General features: G+C 38.4%; 1 protein-coding gene across 3 annotated transcripts in view; it reads right to left on the minus strand.

Annotated features, from left to right (window-relative positions):
• LOC120420683 (androgen-induced gene 1 protein-like) overlaps positions 1-20,854 on the minus strand; it is a 51,527-nt gene that overhangs the window by 6,535 nt on the left and 24,138 nt on the right. The window contains exon 1 of one of the 3 annotated variants that reach the window (XM_039583782.2): positions 9,737-10,199. The exons of the other annotated variants lie outside the window; for them this stretch is intronic. Coding sequence (XP_039439716.1) covers positions 9,737-9,934 — 198 coding nt within the window. The 5' untranslated portion in view covers positions 9,935-10,199. Of the gene's footprint in view, positions 1-9,736; positions 10,200-20,854 lie in introns of those variants that run through there. 3 annotated transcript variants of the gene reach the window in all.

Raw genomic sequence — 20,854 nt, forward strand, 5'->3', positions numbered from 1 at the left:
GCAGCATCAGAGGACGGAGCGGAATCAGGTGAACCCGAACCACCAAGGACAGCTACGACACAACCAAAGTCACGGCGGAAACGGTGAACCATCCGGCGTTGTGAAGTGCTGGAACTGTCTGGAGGAGGGCCACATCTGGAGAGAGTGTTCGCGTCCCAAGGTGATCTTCTGCTACGGTTGCGGAAACCTCGGCCGAACTATCACGTGTTGCGAAAGATGCGCGACGAGAAAGTACCAGTTCAGCGGCCGGAACAATCAGGGAAACTAATTCCGGGGTGCAAGAAAGGGAATCCTAGCAACCCCCAACCTGAATTGATTCCCAACGCAAGAACAAATCCTACTGAATTTGACCCACTTTTAAGAGTACACCACATCCGCGTGAGTGTGACCAAATGTCCACACATCCGCGTGAAGATATTCGACCTCGAGATGGAAGCGCTGCTGGATTCGGGCGCTGGGATCAGCGTGATTAACTCGCCGAGCTTAGCTGAGCAATACGGCCTGAAGATCCAGCCCGCAGCGGTGAAAGTCAGCACGGCAGATGGCACGGAGTACAAATGTTTAGGCTTTTTGAACATTCCGTTTACCTACAAGAACATCACGCGTATTATCCCAACGATTATTGTCCCGCAGATTTCCAGGTCGCTTATTCTAGGTGCCGACTTTTGGGAGAGCTTTAGGATCCAGCCGATGATCGACGTTGGCAACGGACCAGAGTCCATCGAAACGCTGGACATCGCGACCGAAACGCAACTCTGTTTTAACATCGAACCGTCTGGTGAGCTGCCGAAGGTCGACGAGAAAGAACCTGACGATACGCTGGACATTCCAGCGTTCGACACGCCGGGCGAACCAGCTCCCGAGAGCATCGAGACGGAACACGAGCTGACGCCGGAAGAGCGGGCGGAACTGATCGAAGTCGTCAAAGTGTTCGAGTTCACCGCGCCCGGGAAGCTAGGACGCACACATCTGATCCAGCACGAGATCATCCTGAAGGAGGAAGCAAAGCCGAGGAACCAGCCCGTCTACAAGTGTTCGCCGTTCATCCAGAAGGAGATCGACGCGGAGATCGAGCGGTTTAAGGAGCTCGACGCCATCGAGGAGTGTTACTCCGAGTGGACGAACCCGTTGGTGCCGGTCCGGAAATCGAACGGCAAGATCAGGGTTTGTCTCGATTCACGGCGGATCAACGCGATGACGGTCAAGGACGCGTATCCGATGCAAAATATGCAGGATATTTTTCACCGGCTGGGCCGCGCCAAGTACTTTTCAATTATTGACTTGAAGGATGCTTACTTCCAGATTCCGTTGAAGGAGGAGAGTAGGAATTTCACGGCTTTTCGGACATCCAAGGGGTTGTTCCGGTTTAAGGTCTGCCCGTTTGGTCTGACCAACGCACCGTTCACTATGTGCCGGCTTATGAACAAGGTCATAGGTTTCGACCTTCAGCCGCAGGTCTTCGTCTACCTCGACGACATAGTCATCGCGACCGAGGATCTGGAACAGCATCTGCGGTTGCTGCGAATCGTGGCCGAACGGTTACGCAACGGCGGTCTCACGATCTCTCTTGAGAAGTCCCGTTTCTGCAGGAAGCAGGTTATGTACCTTGGCTATCTGCTGACAGAACGAGGCGTGTGCATTGACCAGTCGCGGATTCAACCGATCCTGGATTACGCTCGGCCGAAGAGCGTGAAGGACATCCGGCGACTCATGGGCCTCGCGGGTTTCTACCAGAGGTTTATCGAGGGGTACAGCCGCATTACGGCGCCGATCACGGATCTTCTGAAGAAGGACAAGAAGAAGTTTACGTGGTCTGAAGAAGCGGAGAAAGGTTTCAACGAGCTGAAGTCGGTTCTGACGTCCGCGCCGATTCTGGCCAATCCGGACTTCACAAAACCGTTCACGATCGAATCGGACGCTTCTGACAACGCCGTAGGAGCCGCTTTGGTCCAGGAACAAGAGGGAGAAACCCGAATTATCGCGTACTTCAGCAAAAAGCTCAGCAGTACGCAAAAACGATACTCGGCTGTTGAGAAGGAGTGTTTAGGAGTTCTCTTAGCGATCGACAACTTCCGGCATTACGTCGAGGGGACACGCTTCAAGGTGGTCACTGACGCGCGCAGCTTGTTGTGGTTGTTCAAGATTGGGGCGGAGTCCGGCAACTCGAAACTTCTTCGTTGGGCTCTCCGCATTCAGTCGTACGACATCCAACTTGAATACCGGAAGGGCAAGAGCAACATCACCGCGGACTGCCTGTCGCGCTCCATCGAGTCTCTGGCCGTTTTTCAGATCGATCCGGACTACGAGGAACTCGCTGCTAAGATCGCGTCCAGCCCGACGGAGTACGCGGATTACCGGGTGATCGACGGAAGGATCATGAAGTACGTCAAGAGTTCGTCGCGGCAACAGGACCCACGGTTCGCTTGGAAGCAGTTTCCGATGCCCGAGGAGAGAAGAGAGATCATCCAGCAGGAGCACGACAAGGCGCACTTCGGATTTGAGAAGACGTTGGCGGCCATCAAGCAGCGGTTTTTCTGGCCAAAGATGAACGAGCAGATCCGCAAGTTCTGTCGCGAGTGCCTACCGTGCCAGACCAGCAAGGCCGGAAATGTAAACGTCACGCCGCCCATGGGATCGCAGAAACCTGTCGAGTACCCGTGGCAATTCGTGACGCTCGATTACATCGGCCCGTTGCCCGCGTCCGGAAAGAACCGTTGCACGTATCTTCTCGTTGCTACCGACGTTTTTAGTAAATTTGTCCTCGTTCAACCGTTCCGGGAGGCCAAAGCCGGTCCTCTAGCGGATTTTGTTGAAAACATGATCTTCCGACTGTTCGGCGTACCCGAGATCATCCTCACGGACAACGGGTCCCAGTTCGTGTCCAAAATTTTCAGAGGTTTGCTGGAGTCGTACCACGTGACGCACTGGTTGACACCTGCCTACCATCCGCAAGTCAACAACACGGAGCGCGTAAACAGGGTCATCACGACGGCGATACGAGCCACTCTGAAGAAGGAGCACAAGCATTGGGCGGATGACATCCAAGCCATTGCGGCCGCGATCCGGACCGCTGTCCACAACTCGACCAAGTACAGTCCGTATTTCATCGTGTTCGGAAGAGACCAAGTTTCAGACGGAAGGGAGTACTCGCGGATCAGAGACACGCACGCCCCGGAGGCGACCAAGGAGACGGAAGTCTCAGCGCAGAGGAAGAAGCTGTTCGAAGACGTGAAGGTGAACCTGGCGGCCGCGTATCAGCGCCACGCGAAGCAGTACAACCTGCGATCTAGCTCGAATTGCCCGAAGTACGCCGTGGGGGAAAAGGTCCTCAAGAAGACGTTCGACCTGTCCGACAAAGGAGCAGGGTTTTGTAAGAAGCTGGCCCCTAAGTACGAGCCGTGCGTGGTGAAGAAGGTTCTGGGAAGCAACACCTACGAATTGGAAACTGACGAGGGAAAAAGAATTGGAGTTTACTTCGCAGACCAGCTAAAAAAGCTGAAATCTGCTGACTGATTTTGACGAAATTTGTAAATATTATGACCCAGCAAGCTATGTAACTTTTATCACCATTCAAGAGTGACCACAAGTTCGAAAATGAACGAATTTTCAAAAATACCATTAATGGGAAATTTAAAACCACAAAAATCCACCGATTTTGACTCCTGTCGAGGCAGATGATTTGATAATGGGAGGTTAATTCGATCAATGAAACCCTTGAACGCGGGAAAGCTTTTCATTCCACAAATAAGATTGAGTTAAGTCGATGACCGGCCCAGAGTAGTGAACTCGATTCATGACTGTTTAACGGGAGACTAAACGATGATATCGAATGAGTCGTGGCCTGAATCAGGCGAAAGAAGTAAAGCGAGTACCAAACGATCGTATTGACCGAACAGCATCGAAAATTCACGCCAAAACGACGGAATTTGTACAAATTTGTAAATATTTAGACATAATTTAGTTAGTAAAAGTTTAGTTAGTAGTGTACCTACGTTAATTCTAGTTTTAGTACTTATCCTATTGAATTTTGTTAGGAAACTTGAAAACTACTCACGGTTTTGCACAGGGGACAGTGTGCAGCTGTTTGTTGAAAATTTCGAAGTTTTTCCATCTTGTTATCATTTCTTTTTGTAAATATTTTCCATCCTTTTCCATTTTGTACATATTTTTCCATTTCCAGTTGATAAATTTTCCATTTTGTATATATTTTTTGATGAATTTTTCTCCAGTGGTGGTCCAGGCAGATGTGTACCTAAAACTGACACATTCTGGCATTAGTTTTTTGTAAATATTTAGTGAATTGTGCTAATTAGCACTCAAATTACCTTTTTTTCATTGAATTTTCCCTCGCAGTAAGTTTTTCCATCGGAGGTAAATAGTTGCTTCCATAATATCAGCATAATTTCTAATTGGTGTTGATTATGGTCGATGAAGTAGTTTTGTTTACGTAGAGCGGTTTGCTTTACCGATCTTTTCTCCTTTGCAGTTCTTCTGGATCGATCCTCTTTTGTAGTTGTAGGTAAACATTGTATTTTTTCCATTCGCGCCGCAAGATCACGTTGCAGAGTGAGCGAAAACTCTACTTTGCCGACAAGAATCTGCGCTATTTTTAGCTTCATTAGTTTGTTTTTTCCACTTGTTCATCCAGGTTTTGCGGCCGCCTTCTGCAGCCTGCACCTGAAAATAAAATAGAAAAAAACACCTTTTTACAACCAAACACAATTAGCGACACATTCAATTTCACTTTCCTTTTCCGGTTTTCCATCACTAGAGCACATTAACCTTTTTTCCGCGACAAAAACACAGATTTCCCGACACACATTTTTTTTCGTTCCACGCACTTTGTTTACATCCCGTTGACTGGTAGACTGGTAACAGGGTGAATGTGAAAATGAACACTTGTTCATTCAGGATGGACGAGGGGTACGTCAATGCAGTTTTTTTTTATGTTTTGTTGTTTCATCTACAGTCTCGTAATTGATGCTGATTAATGTCAGAGATTGTTGTGAATTTGAGTTTTAAACTTCATGGAAACGTTTTTTTGGGGTTATCCCGAGGTAGTTTTCTGTTGTTTAGAACAGACCAAATTTTTTTTAAGACAAATTTGATGATGTTCTGTTTTCTTGGGAAATTTTCTTCTGAGGTTTGAACACTCGTTAAATTTGTCGGTTAATTTTTCACTTAAGGTGATAGTTTGAATAGAGCGACTCTTTGGTTTTTTGGTGTTTATCACTGAGGTAGAAGGTCGTTGCTGATTTTTTTTGGGTGTGTTTTTATGATGAGATTTTTTTTATGATTGTTAGAATGTTTGCGATGCCAGCTACCAGGAAACTTTTCAAAGTCAGTTCTCAATTTTTTTCAGTAATTCAGTTCAAGATCAGCAGATAATTTATGCTGTTGTTTGATAATTTTTTGAAGTTGCGGTTTTTTTTGATATCCTTTCCTCATGTAATATAATGTTTTAGCTCTTCTTTATTCGTGTACATATTTTTTGCCGAAGTTTTGTAGATATTATTATAGTTTTATTTAGATGAATTTTATATGAAGTTTTGGATCTTCTTAGTAGCTTCTGCTGGAGACCGGAGTCTAAACACGTTGATGGTCTAGTAGCAGGCGTAGTTTTTGAAATTACGTGCTGGAAACAGAGAGTGAGCCACTGGCGATGACCCTATATGACCCCGGAAGCGAAATGTTATTCAGAAATTCAGATAAATTTCAGCTTCGAAAATTTGATTGGTTTTGGGTAAGAAATTTTCAATTTCAGTTCCAAACCAATCAAATTTTCGAAAATTTAGTAGGGAATGATGTAGCAGTACCATCAGTACAACCCTCTGCCGTAAGAACGGCAGACAGAAAAGATGAATTCGCCAATATTTTAGCGTGCCATAATTATGGTTGGCTTATCTTCGCGCGCTACGCCTCGACCTAATTATGTCATGGGTTGAGCGCCACCCCTTATGGGAGACTTTCAAAATACTTTGCCTTGACCTGTTATGAGATCCGCACAAGAAGGAAGAATCTTCAGATGCTAAAGTTTGCGACAAGAGCACTTTTTTGACTCGAACGGGAGGTCGATGCACTCCAGTTCGGCAGTCAGAGATTGCAAATTCTTAAGAGATGCTTCGGCTAAACTCGCGCAATTATTGCAATTGTAATGTTGCTCGAGTTCTAGAGAACCGAAGTTGTTCTAATTGCACCTCTACTGAGGGTTCTAGGACTTCGACTCGGTCACTTTTACCCTGATCGTGGAGGAAGCAGGAGTGGTCGAAGGACCGTTTTGGAATCGTTTGAGTTAGGTAGTTTAAAGTCGTGGAAGTGTCTCAGTGGCAGAGGTTAATTCTGCAATTTTATTTTAGATCTCGCGGCTAGTGGTAGAATTAGGAGTAGGGTAGTGGCGAACCAGATTGAAACCCTGAAACTCCAGGTAACGTAGTTTATTGAGGTTACCTAAGTGCGTTGGCTAATTTTTGGGGAATTGGTTGGGCGATCTTCTCGGCACAGGTGGCAACCGGCATCATCCGTAGCAGAGCGACCACTCCAACCGACAACCCAGCGCTTCTGGACTCCACCAAGGGGTCGAAGTTCCGGGGTGAACCCCCAAGCAGCTCGTCCGTCAACATACGAGCTGGGCGGCGTCCATCAACACCTGCCGCGGTCGAACCCTCGACAGCCAACCGACCGAACCGGGACGGCCTCGTGGAGGCCTAGGTACACCACCAAGTTCCCGCGCGCATCCGCGCCGTCGTCGCAACCGACGCTATCATCGCAGCATCGTAGCTGCACACCTGTGCGCCCCCGCACACCGGAAGTGATGCCGAACGCACGCCGTTAGTGCCAACCCGTCTGCTGTTAGCCGCCGGCCGAACCATCTCGCCGTGGCCGAAGCGGTAAGCGCGCCACCACCTGCTCGCCGGATCGCCAACCAACACACGTAAAACCATGGTCGTGTAAGTACTTTTTCCCCCGACATGCGCATGATCGATCGTTGGCCAAGACTTTTTCCGCCAACCCAGGGTGCAACATAAGCCACCCCCACATGTTGCGTGATCGCAAACCCCCCCCAGTGAACATATTATAGCGATCCCCGAATGAATTTCGCCTCCCAAGCCAACGCACACTACTAGCCAAGCAGTGCACTGCAAATGAACAGGTAGAGAGACAGGAAAACTCGAGTGGTACCGAGGTACCGTGTAGGACTAGCATGCAGAAGATCTCTGGATCGAATCCCGTAGGGCCCAAAGTATTTCTTTGTAAACAATAAATTGTAGCTACTGAATTATGCGAACCTGAATATACGTTTTTTTGAGTTTCTGGAGTAATTTTGTGGTTTTTTCTAATGTTTTCTGAGGCATCTTTTCACGACTTTCGCGGTAGTTTTCTGTTTGGTTCCGCCATTCTGGCTTCTGAAGCGTTCTGGGGAAATTTGATTGGGGAGACTTTCTACCTGTGATGATAAGAACGGGGCAAGTACAATCTTTTGTTTTCTAGATCTGAAGTATTTTTTTTAGTTTGCGATCTTTTTCTTCCGTTTGTAGCGCCTCGGCTAACCGCCGAGTTCTCGGATGAGTCGGATCGTTCTCAATCGCAATTTTTGGCATCAAGGATACACCCGCCCTGTGGCAAGGTCTCATAGCTGGGCAAAGCAGCACATGATGAATGGTCTCCCTTTGGGAGTGGCGCTTAAGCCATTCGTTTAATTACGCCAATGCGATCCGACCGACCGCCTCCGGTTACAGCAGCATTCGGTGACTGGGCTACGTTCTCAGCCCAGTTACCGAACAAATACTGTATATATTTTCGAAATCTTTTATTTTATATATTTTCGATTTTCGAATGGAGGTAAACACTAAAGGCAATAGCTCATATCCTAAATTGTTTGTTAAGCCCCTAAAAAGCTTGATGATGTAAGTTTGTAGGAAAATAACATTCATATTTTAAATGAATCCAAAGTTTTACAAAATTGTCCTGAGATATCGTTAATTGGGTCCTCAAATTAAGTTTAGATTGCTGTTATTATTGTTTACAGCGATAAAGCTTATTTTTCTGAGTACCGTAATCTGGGGCGAATCGGGACTTTAGTTTGAATAGGGACAGCAGTTTTTAGAGAAATGGATGTACGCATTTTGTTGGTCTGAGTCTGTTCTAACCGAAACCAACCAGAAAAATCAAAATATTGTGCTCCAACATGGTTAAAACTGCTGTCCCAATTCGCCCCATGTGTCCCGATTGACCCCAGTTTACGATAAAATGACCCTTTGTACGGCCACAAATAGTTTAAAATGGATTTTTTAATCAACTTTAAAAATGTAACCTCGCGTTCCTTTTTGACAGAAAAGGTCCTACTTGACAGCTTGTTCCAAGGGACCATAGTTGATCCTTCGAAAAAATCTTGTCTGGTAAATTCATTTTTTTGCATTAAAATGATAAAAAAGGTGATCAAAAATGGTTTTTAATCGTGTTTTTTACCGTTTTTATGTACAACGACTTTTGAAGACATGTTTTATGTACAACGGCATTACATAGGGCTTTTGAAGACTATATCTTGTAAATTTAGTCAAAACATGTAAACATAAAAATTCTGTAATACAGTTGTTTGCTTATAATTGCTCACTTTTAAAATGTCAATCACTGAATCAGTTTAATGAAACTTAGTAACATCGTATAAAACTCGAAATCTGCTATATGGATGTTTTTTTTTATGTTCTGCTGCATAACATAAATGTCCTGAAATGCTAATGTTTTTTACATTGGAATTTTTTGAATGTATTTTACGATCATTTCTTTTAACCTCAACTGCAATGAACTAAGAAAAACTCATAGTTCGTGTTCCAGGCAACAACTTTGCCGAAGAGTGCAAAAAGATTCGCTAAATATTAGGAATGTTACAGAATTTATAACACCGCCGCTGAAAATTTCAACTTTTCCTTCAAGCTTTTCTGGCAACTATTAGCTTGCTTGGTTGCATGAGCGTCGCGACGCCTACCCTGAATTTTTTCTGCGGTAGCAGCAAGCGCTGCCAGAAGAGAGTGAAGAAAAAGTTGAGTCTTTAACATTTTTAATATTTGACGAATCTTTTTGCACTCTTCGGCAAAGTTGTTCCCTGGAGCACGAACTATGAGCCCATGATGTTTTTGAAAAATTGAATCGTCAGTGGTGAAACCAAATTGCTGAAAAATTGATGTGAATTCCGAATATTTAGTTTATGATTTCTAACTATAAAAATCATCAGATACATGTCTTTTACAGCAAACTTCCAAAAAAGAAGTTTTTTTTTAAGTTGACGCATGGTGACGTTTGTTTTACTATGTGACTCCATGTAGTCGTTGAATTACTGCTCGTCTCCATTCAAAAATAATAAAAAGTCAAATATAATGTGGACTGGATATTCCAATCCACATGGATACACAACACAAAAATTGCGATCGATACATCATTTATAAGTCTAACAGTTTATAATGAATTCATTGAATATACGCTGTCGAATGAGATTCACTGCCAATTTACAAATTTGCAAACAATCCGGTACCGGAAGGGTTTGTTTGTGTTTTCCTCTCCCAGTATGCATACAGTTTGGCGTTTGTTATGCAATAACTTTTCCCCTTCTTCTGTATGCAAATTTGTGCATGCACCAGCGACGGAGGTGGGAAGCCGTTCAGCTGACTGGTTGCACATGCTTCTGCTGCAACTGCACTTGGCCACACAGATGATGCAAAACGCCATCCCGATTGCTACCTACCGCATCCCAAACGGTCAAGAACTTAAGCTTTCCTCCGAACTCGCCCCCGGGCCGGTGCATCCCCGGGGGAAAGTGCACGTACGTAAAGTCGTAGTAGATTCCATAGGAAAACTGCACCGCCACGATGAAGTGCATCAGCGTTCGTAGCGCCCCGAAGATGGCCCTCTGGTAGCCGTCGTTGGTGTGCTGTTTAGCCATCTTCTTCTGCACTTTACACTTTGAGCTTAATTTTAAAGCGACCTGATAGCTTCACTTTGGACTTTGGACACAAAAAAAAAACTCCAACCAACCGAGAGGAGGTAAATGGGTCAGTCAGCCAGCAATAAAAATGTTCTTCTGAGGGGCTGCGATGTGTGATAGCACCCAAGACCGACGTTCAACAAACTTGAGGAGCAAGGAACGGACAAGAGTCTGGACGGGTTGACTCGCCGCGGACAACAGAATCAACAAAACGGTATTGATGTTTTCCCCGTTTTGACGTTCCTTCGTGTGATAGTGAAAATCACAAAGTGAACTTTAAAAATGGCCTATCTGATTAATTTTTTTTTTCGATCATGATAATTGTATTGTTTTAATGTTTGATTGTAGCCAAGTGCTGAATTAATTCATAGGTTGAAACAGATACACCATTTTAAAATATTATTCAAGAATAATGTTCAGTGTACGACGAAGCATGGCGTTGGAAGAGCGCAGAAGCAATTTAAAGGAATGAAAGCGCAGAACTGTACTCAGGGGTAAGCGAGTTGTTGGGTTGATGAGTGTTGTTTAGGCCGGGGTCAAGGGGGGGGGGGGCAAAAAAATAAAAAAAATATAAAAATTTAAATAACAAGCCATAGTCTTCACATTTAAATGAAAAAAGTTTTTTAAAATGCATTTTACACTAGTTCAGTTGTTTTGCAATCATTAGTTTTCAAAAAATCTAAGATCTGACAAAAACAAAAATTGTATCGAAAAAAAAGGTTTTGCATCGAAAATTTTCAAAAAATCTTAAGATTTTTTAATAAACCCAAACATGCTAAAAATGATTTTAAACGCAGAAGAATGTATTTTAATATGATTTCAGCTGGTTGCACTTGAATTTTCATTGAAATTTTGAAGTTTATTGTAAAAATATTTTTTTTGCCCTCTGATTTTTCGGGCCAATTTTGAAGGGGGGGTGACAAAAACTTTTAAAAATATTTGTACCAGCCTTAACAAAGCGCAAAAGTTTTGAGTTGAAATTCATATTTTTTGAGAAATATGTGATATCATGTTATTGTTGTTGCAATCAAGATTTGTTTTATTAAATTGTTAAAAAAAAAATTATTATCAAAATGTTTATCTAAGCGTCATCTGATTATTTGCTCATTTTTGTCCTTTTAAAATTAATTTTTGGCCAGAAATACTATCTAAACATACAATTTAATTACTAGTTCATACAAATAGTTTTACAAAATAAAAGTGCTCGATTGATGCTCGAATTTAGACTGATAAAAATATTATCATACAAAGGCTCTTTGGTCTAGACACCGTCAAAACGGCAATTCAAGGTTTCATATGACTATTTAAAATGCTAGGCTGGATTTTATTCAACTCCAAGTTATTTTTCCTTGAAAGTCCAACGAAACCTTTAATTTGCGTCCAAGAGAACTATAGTCGGTTGGGAGTGGAGTTGTATTTTTTTTTTCAAAAATGAGCAACTCTCTGCGAAATCGGCCGATTTCGACCATTTTTATTTTTTGTATTTTTTGATTTAACTCAAACTTTGTGGGGGCCTTCCCTATGACCAAATAAGCTATTTTGCGTCATTGGTTCACCCATACAAGTCTCCATACAATTTTGGCAGCTGTCCATACAAAAATGGTATATAAATATTCAAACAGCTGTAACTTTTGAGTGAATTTTCTGATCAATTTGGTGTCTTCGGCAAAGTATTGTTGAGGACTTTTGAGAAAAAAATAGGTACACGGAAAAATAAATTTGCAGATTTTTTTATCAACTTTTTTTTCACTAAAACTCAATTTCCCAAAATACTTTTTTTTTATTTTCGAGCTTTTTTGATATGTTTTAGGGGACAAAAATCCGCATCTTTTGAGCCATAGAGAAACATGGTCAAAAAATCTGCCGCCGAGTTATGAATTTTTGAAAAAATAGTGATTTTTTGGAAAAAATCGAAGTTTTATGCAAAAACAAGTTTGACATTACTTTTTAATGCAAAATTGAATTTGCAATCGAAAAGTACTTTACAGATTTTTTGATAAAGGGCTCCGTTTTCAAGATATAGCCACCGAAAGTTTGATTTTAGTGAAATATTTGCAGTTTTTCAATTTTTAAAAACAGTGACCATGAGTTACCATTTCTAAAAATATTTTTTTGAAAAGTTCAGAAAATTTGCTATAAAATTGTCTAAGAGACATTGAAGATTGGACCTCAGGTTGCTGAGATAGAGCCGCTTTAAGAAAAAGAAACACGAAAATTGAAGTTTTCAAAATCTCACCAAAAAACACACCATTTTCTAATGACGATATCTCAGCAACTAATGGTCCGATTTTCAATGTTAATACATGAAACATTCGTGAAATTTTTCGATCTTTTCGAAAAAAATATTTTGAAATTTTTTAAATCAAGACTAGCATTTTAAATGGGCGTAATATTCAATGTTTGGCCCTTTTAACAAAAAAATAAAAAATAAAGTATAAAAACTTGTATAAAAATTTAAATTACGAGCCATGGTTTCAACATTTCAGTGAAAAAAGTGTTTTAAAATGCATTATACACTTGTCCAGTTGTTTTGCCATTATTAGTTTCCAAAATATCTAAGTATTGACGAAAATTTTATTTTTTGCGAAAAATATTTTTTTTTGCGGTGCTGTACATTGGAATTTCATAAAAATTCAAAACATTTTTAAACAAACCCAAACATGCTAAATATGATTATCAATGCAGAAAAATGCATTTTAGGTTGTTTTCAGTTGATTAGACTTCTATTTTCATGGAAATTTTGAATTTTTCAGGAAAATAATTTTTGAAGGGGAGGGGGGGGGGGGCGGCATAAACCTTGAAAAAAAAAATTTCATGATACTTCAACAACGGGTTACATAAAATCTCGGGTATGTTTTCAAAAGCTCCAGCTGTAAAGAACACCATTTTTCGATCGGTTTTCGATCAATAAATAAATCATCGAATTCAAAAATGTTTTAAATTGTTCTTTTGCACGTTCTCTGCTTTTTTTAACAGTGAAAATTTCCAGTAGTTTCAGAGAAAAACAACGAACAAATTTAAAATTAGGAAAATTTCCTCGATAAGTTTAATTTGTGTTACTAATGCTTTTAAAGCGTATCCCCTCATGGATCAATTATCCGCTCGTGCTGATTTAAACATTTTTTCGCCAATCGCTATCGCCGGCCGTAATTTGCTCATCGATGAAATTGGGATTGACCGCAGCTACGCCACAGCGGTGTAGCCAGAACGTCTGGTATCATCACTCAACCAAGTTGATGGTGTACGCGGATTCTATACACCAGCCGATATCCATAAACAAATCGTAAATTGTTTGATAATAACCACACGCCTGCAGCTGGCAACGCGTCACTCAATTCAGCTCGACTGAACTCAATTTGGTTGTTTTTGTTTTTCGCTTTCTAAATAGCATCTTTGGGGGGGGATAGTAGGTATTTAGATGTTTTCTTATTTGCATATGTGCTGCTTTACAGGTTGTCTGGATGATGTTCAAAGTAAGGCGTGGGCTTTTCTCCTTCCACAGACCCCATGTCAGAAGGAAGTTTGTTTTCTGCTTCCTTTCAACTTCCGAGAAAAAATAAAAATGTATCCTCTCTCACGAAAGTCCCGATGGACCCCCGTACGTAATGGTCCTTTTTTTTACTTTTTCCCGGACCTGCCATCCTTCGTGATGTATTGTCTGACGTACATGGTTGCTCTTTAACACGCAAAAGCCTTGAGTTTCCTTAAATAGGTCAAAATAATATGTAACAGCATAGATGGTGCTGGAAAACCACATCCACACAGTTACATACTTACGTACATTCAGGATTAGATCGATGGAGACATACGGAGTGAAGGGGAGCGGAGGTCGTATGAGCAGCTTTGGCTTACAGTGAAAAGGACATCATATTTTGCTCCACTTTATCACTTGTCCGACTGGCGCCATGGCGACGGTAATACACTGAAGTGCGCTGGTGTAAAATTTGATAATTGATCTCCTTATCACTAGCAAAGGATCTCTACTAGAGATGATTTAGAATACTTCATTAAAAAACAGTAAAACTAGTTAACTCTTTACTGCCCGTCTTTTTATCAAAAAATTGTGTTTTTCTCGCACGGAGAGACTGTGCCCAGAAATTTTAACAATTAAAATTGTTGATTTTACTTTCGTAAATTTCACAAAAACGTACTTGTTACGGCCAATTTTCAGTTGAATCAACCAAAATTCAGTAATAATTTAATAACCTGTTTGTTGAAAATGCTAAAGGCAAAAAGCTAACAGATTTCCCGAACTCGAATGAACGTGCTCGACTGTTAGCTTTGGTTTTAGAAAAATCAAGATTTTTTTTGGTTAAATGTAAATGTCAATTGGTTGATTATTTAAAAGATGAACTTGGGTTTGTTTACGTTTGTCATTTGAAGTCAGGATTCGAACAAGAGCGGTCGATTTGTTGAGTTTGTGTTGTTAATTGTGAAGTGAGAGAATGTGAAAGGTGAAAATCACACTATTTGGCTAATGTTGAAGTGCAAATCGAAGTGAACACTGTTGCAACTGTGGAGGTGCAATTGGTGAGTAAGTTTGTTGATGATTTCTTTGCAGGTGATAAACTAAGAAGAACAAGACGAGGACATTCGCAATGAGGACCTCTGATGCGAGGGGACTTCATGACAATGTTTTAAGGAAAGGGAAGGGCAGTGAAAGGAAGAGGCGGGCGAACTCTTGCACGACAATACTTGCACGGGCAAATTTAACAAAAGGTTGGTTAAACTAAGTAAGTATGGATTTATTTTTACATAACAATTTATCTGTTGTGATTTTAATTAGAAAACTGAATAATCAAAAACCTTTGTGCTTACGATGGATACAATTTTAATGAACCATTTTTTTTTTTCAGAATCATCAACCATAAAATATATGGAAATGAGTACACATAATATCAAAATAAAAATGAGATGATGGGAAATGTCTAAAAAATAAAATTTATAAAAGATATACAAAAGAAGATAGAAATATTTTAAAAATGCTGTTAATAGAAGACTGCTAAATAAACTGGTAAGTAAAACTCAAAATATTGTTTTCAGGAAACGGAGCATTATTGATATTTCTTCTTTCCTCATTATAATTACATTTATTTACGATCCTTTTTTTCAGTTTATAGACAAAATTAAAGATTTTGTATCAAATTACTAATAAATTTTATATGTCTATTTGCAGCAAATGGTTCGTTTTGGTGTAAATTCTGTGTGAAAAATAACTAAACCTGAGACCGTTGTAGATGATGATGACTTATCGGATGATTGCACAGTGATGGTAAGTGAATACAACACTTAATTTTATACAACATAATAACTTACTTGGTGAAATATCTTCAAGGAATTCACGAGAAATTAAACATCTTTTATAAATATGTTTAACAAAATTTGTAATATGTTTTATTATTATTTTTTTAGATTTATGCAACGTATTTTTTTCAAACTTTAATCAAACTTTACATGTTTTATAATAACAGATAATAAAAAGTTTTGTTTTGATGCTTTTTAACAGTAATTTAATAACTTCATGCAAAAAAAAAAACAAATTAGTACAAAAAGTTAAAATTTTAGGCAGAATAAATGCGAATATAAAAACACCCAGCATTAATTTGTGAGGCATTATTATAAAATTTACTGCAAATTCAATAAAAATATTGCTAACAATAGCTAATTATTGACTACATGCACGAATGTTTTTCTGTATTTAAGTAAGACATTAGTTAAAATTATAGCTAGAAATTCAGCCCGGCCTGTATCGTTAGATAATTAAAGAAAATATATATCGACACTAACATAAATTATGTTTAATTAAGAAATGTTTTGTTATAATTCACTAATAATTTGCAGCATGCAAAAATATTTCAGTTAATAAAACGAAAAAAATTGTTGAAAAATAGTTGAAAAGTATGGCCCAGCCTGTTTTTTACAGAATATTCCACAATATTTCAGCTTAAAACAAAAAAAAAAATTAGTTAATTTTCTGAAAAAAATATTCTAGCAGTCGACTGCTAGAATTTTTTTCGGCCATTTAACCAACGAAAATGGCAATTCCAACTATTTTTTAGTTAATTTTAGTTACTGGTGGTCAGCAATTTTGGGTTAACAAAATCAACAATCGATTGTTGAAAAAAAGCTGTGTAAAAAATTAACCCATACTTTTAGTTAAATTAACCAAGATTTTCTTAGATTTGCCCTGGCCGGTCTCTCCGTGCGTGTTCAGTAAGTTATTTTGTGTCACTTTTGTTCTTACAAGTTAAACTGTTGTTTTCTGTTTTTCCTTATTTTTTTAAATGTTTCATGCTATTTTGCAGGGTGGCCACCTCGGGAAAAACCGGGAAATCGGGAAAAAACCGGGAATTTATTCCACCGGGAGAAAACCGGGAAAAACTCGGAAATTCGACTGACAAACCGGGAAAAAAATAAGTTTTGTTAAAATTCTACAAATTTCTCTTGAATGAATTAGTGCATACTTTTCTCTATTAGAACATTATTCTAGTTATTCTAAATGAAGTATTCGGGAAAATAATGTTTAAATTTGTGTAATAGACTCAAGCTACTAGGCTTTGGATGTTTTTTTTCTGGTTTTTGGATTACTTTTATGATATTTTTTATGACGAACTTGCTTTTTTGAATAAAAAAGAATGTTCAAGGCCATGCTGTAAACTTGACGCTTTTGCAAGATTCCTTCTCAAAACAAGGTGTCTGAAGGCTTGAAACAGTGAGGCAATCCAAACCTCTTTTTCCACCTAAGCTCCCATCCTCCTCGGGATTCGAACTGACGACCTTTGGTAGTTAGTTGGTTAGGCCTGGGCCATTTAGGGGAACAGCATCTAATTCCAGCGTGCCTCTAATGTTGGCAGGTCAGAACTTTGACATTCAATTCAAATTAATTAAAAGCATTTTCAACTAAAATCGAGTGATAAATAGCTCAAAAAGAAGTGAGCAAGCAAGCTTCTATCAAAAGTTTTGCAAAATTAGTTGTTTAAATAGTGAAAATCAGCAAATTGGATGGAGTTAGGAGCGAGTGCTCAACCTGCCAAACATACGAGAGTTTCCCCTACTTCTTCATTTTTGTTTTGTTTTTTTTTTATCATCATAAAATTCCTTTAAAATCGGTATTATACGAAAAAATCCGTACAAAATTCCAGCATGTAAAAAAACGCGTACATTTGGTAGCCTTAAGTATAACCCATAAACAACTTTAAAATAATTTAGAATGTTTAAATCCAAGATGGCGGCCGAAATGGCTGAGATGAAGTATTGAAAAAATGCAATTTAAAATTTAATAGGCATTCAACCACTCAAACGTGACTAAAATTAATTAGCAGAACTCGAATTTGATGTTAAAAGTAAGAAAATAAAAAATATGAAAATTTTTTGTTCATCATTCTATTATTCGAGTCCCATACAAACCTTCGGATAATCGAACTTCGGATAATTGAAACTTCGAATAATCGAGACAATGGACTGTATACAATTTGTACTGTAAAACATTTGGTGGTATTTCAAAAATCTGTTTTTAGTAGTATTTTATAAGATGTTTTTTGGCTCTGTCAGTCAAACAAATGATTAAGGACAAATTGCTATGAAACTTTGTGTTTGTATTTTTAAATCAGATTTGAGTACCTTTGTATAATTTTAAAATGTCAGAAATATTTGGCATTTAAGATATTTTTATATAGTTGTTTGGGAATCTTTCAACAGATGAATGCCTATCAAATTGTGTTCAAATTTGAAACATTTGTGAGGATATCTTTCCTTTTTTTATAAATTGTAATTTAAATTCAAAATAAAATCAACAGATATTTTAAAATTACAATATTTTTAAAGTTCTATTGAAAACTAGTCATTTCAATACAAACGGTCACTTTTATGTGGATACTACATCTACACAAAAATTGTGTTTTTGTTGGGTTTTATTTAATTCTCATCTGAGAATTTCGTAAAAAAAAAGATTAACTCAAGCTTGACTGTTTCGGTTGTGTTGTTCAGAAAAATCGCAGTACGGTCAATTGATTTTTTACCATTTTGTGTTATTCAACAATTTAAAAACATCCAAACATGTTTTTTTTCTTTTTGCATATCCGTGCATAACTTATTTGCAATAAATTTGGCACGGCACATACAAAGGATGTATCGAGACTTATGTTTATGTTTGCGCGAGCTGGGAGTCGCGAAGTACAGGTCAACTCAGAGGGGTTTATTGGACAGTTACATTTTGTTCTAGAAATCCTTCCATCAATACCTAAAAACTTGCTAAAGATACTAAATCGATCAGTAAAAGATGTTTTTATGTACCGATTTTCAAATATATGGCTCTTTTTCTGCACTGCTGCCAAAGTGTATAAAGATTTGTATGGACTGATTTATGTGTGGTGCTATAATACAAAAAATAAATTCCAAGAAATTACTAATTTTTGGAAGAATTGTTCTTTTGAATTTACAAAAGCTTTTTCAAAGAAAACTGAAGAGCATTTGCATAAATGCTCTTGTTGTCTTTTGCATTTTTTTCTACTCATTTGATACATACGTTTTTTATTGATTTAAAGTTATGAAAAATTGTGAAGCATGAAGATGAAAAATCACAAGCATTATAGAAATTAGGGGTATGGATTGAATACTGATAAAAACGCCTTCGTTTACAACTTACTTACTGTTTGTACTCAATTTGAAAGCTTTCTTGAAAAATAAAAATATAGAACCAAATGTACACGGATAGAAATCCTGTCCGGGAAATCGACAACATTGTTGTCGATTTGCTCTAAAATTCGTTTCGTAATGTTGTCGACCAGTCGTCCGGTAACATTTGCATTGAAATCGACAACAATGTTCTCGATTCTGAAGCGTGACGATTGGGTACGCCTGGCTCAAAACAAAAAGCACGCAGCCATCCCAAACGAAGGGTGGCGGTTTAATCGGTTTTTGAATTGACCGTTGGTTTTGGTTTTTGAATTGACCGTTGGATATTTCTTTTGGTTCAGTAAAACAGTTGATTCGTTTTTTTTATTTATTGAGGCAAAAAATACATCATTAATTAACAAACTAATCTTTGTGTGAGTGTGTGAGTGTGTGTGTGTGTGTGTGTGTGTGTGTGTGTGTGTGTGTGTGTGTGTGTGTGTGTGTGTGTGTGTGTGTGTGTTTGTTTGGAATATGGGAATACAAGAAATTAGTGTTTTTACAATCAGGAAACATGGGGATCTGGGGATTGAAGAATGTGGAGTTTTTGGGAATATGGGATTTTCTGAATCTGGGAATCCCGAATCAAAATTAGGAAATTTGTGATTTTAGGAACTTGGTATTATGTTATTTTAGAGATTTGGGAATATCGAAATAAGAAAATTTAGGAATTCAAGAACCTGATAATGTGGGATTTTGAGATTTAGGAATTAAGGGATTAAGGAATTAAGGAATTAAGAAATTAAGGAATTTGGGAATTTGGGAATTTAGGAATTTATGAATTTAGGAATTTAGGAATCTAGGAATTTAGGAATTTAGGAATTTAGGAATTTAGGAATTTAGGAATTTAGGAATTTGAGAATTCAGGAATTAAGGAATTTAAGAATTTGGGAATTTGGGATTTTGGGAATTGAAGAATTTGGGGATTTGTGAATTTGGGGATTTGGGAATTTAGGAATTTGAGAATTTAGGAATTTAGGAATTTGCGAATTTGGCGATTTGGGAATTTGTGAATTTGGGAATTTGGGGATTTGGGAATTCAGGAATTTGAGGATTTAGGAATTTAGGAATTTGGAAATTTGAGAATTTGGTAAGTTGGGAATTTAGAAATTTAAGAAATTGGAATTTAGGAATTTAATTTAAGAATTTGGGAATTTAAGAATTTGGGAATTTGAAAATTTGGGAATTGTGGAATTTGGGAGTTAGTGAATTTGTTAATTTGGGAATTTGGGAATTTAAGTATTTGGGAATTTGAGAATTTGGGAATTTGTGAAATTGGGAATCTGGGGATTTGGGAATTTGGGAATTTAGAAATTTAGAAATTCAGGAATTTGGAATTTAGGAATTTAGGAATTAAGGAATTTAAAAATTTAGGAATTTAGGAACATAGGAAATAGAGAATTTGGGAATGTAAGAATATGGGAATTTTGGAATTTGAGAATTAAGGAATTTGAGAATTAAGGAATTTGGGAATTTGGGATTTTGGGAATTTGAGAATTTGAAAATTTGAGAATTTGGGAATTTAGGAATTTAAGAATTTAGAAATTCAGGAAATTAGGAATTTAGGAATTCAGGAATTGAGGAATTTAGGAATTTAAGAATTTAGGAATTCAGGAATTTAGGAATTTGGGAATTTGGGAATTAAAGAATTTGGGATTTTGTGAATTTGGGAGTTTGGGAATTTAAGAATTTGGGAATTTGGGAATCTGTGAATTTGGGAATTTGGGATTTTGAAATTTGAGAATTTGGGAAATTAAGAATTTAGGAATTTGGGAATTTGTGAATTTGTGAATTCGGGAATTTAGTAATTGAAGAATTTTTGAATTTGGGAATATAAGAAATTGGGAATTTGGGAATTTGAGAATTTAAGAATTTAGAAATTAGGGAATTTGGGAATTTGGGAATTAAGGAATTTGAGAATTTAGGAATTTGGAATTCAGGAATTTGGGAATTTAGGAATTTGGGAATTTGGGGATTTGTTAATTTTGGAATTTGGGAATTTAAGAATTTGTGAATTTGGGAATTTGGAAATTTGGGAATTTGGGAATTTGGAAATCTGGGAATTTAAGAATTTGGGAATTTGAAAATTTGGGAATTGGGGAATTTGGGAATTAGTGAATTTGTTAATTTGGGAAGTTGGGAATTTGGGAATTTGTGAATTTGTGAATTTGGGAATTCAGGAATTTAAGAATTTTTGAATTTGGTAAT

Source organism: Culex pipiens, chromosome 2, assembly GCF_016801865.2.
Source record: "Culex pipiens pallens isolate TS chromosome 2, TS_CPP_V2, whole genome shotgun sequence".
In the NCBI taxonomy this organism is placed as follows: Eukaryota; Metazoa; Arthropoda; class Insecta; order Diptera; family Culicidae; genus Culex; species Culex pipiens.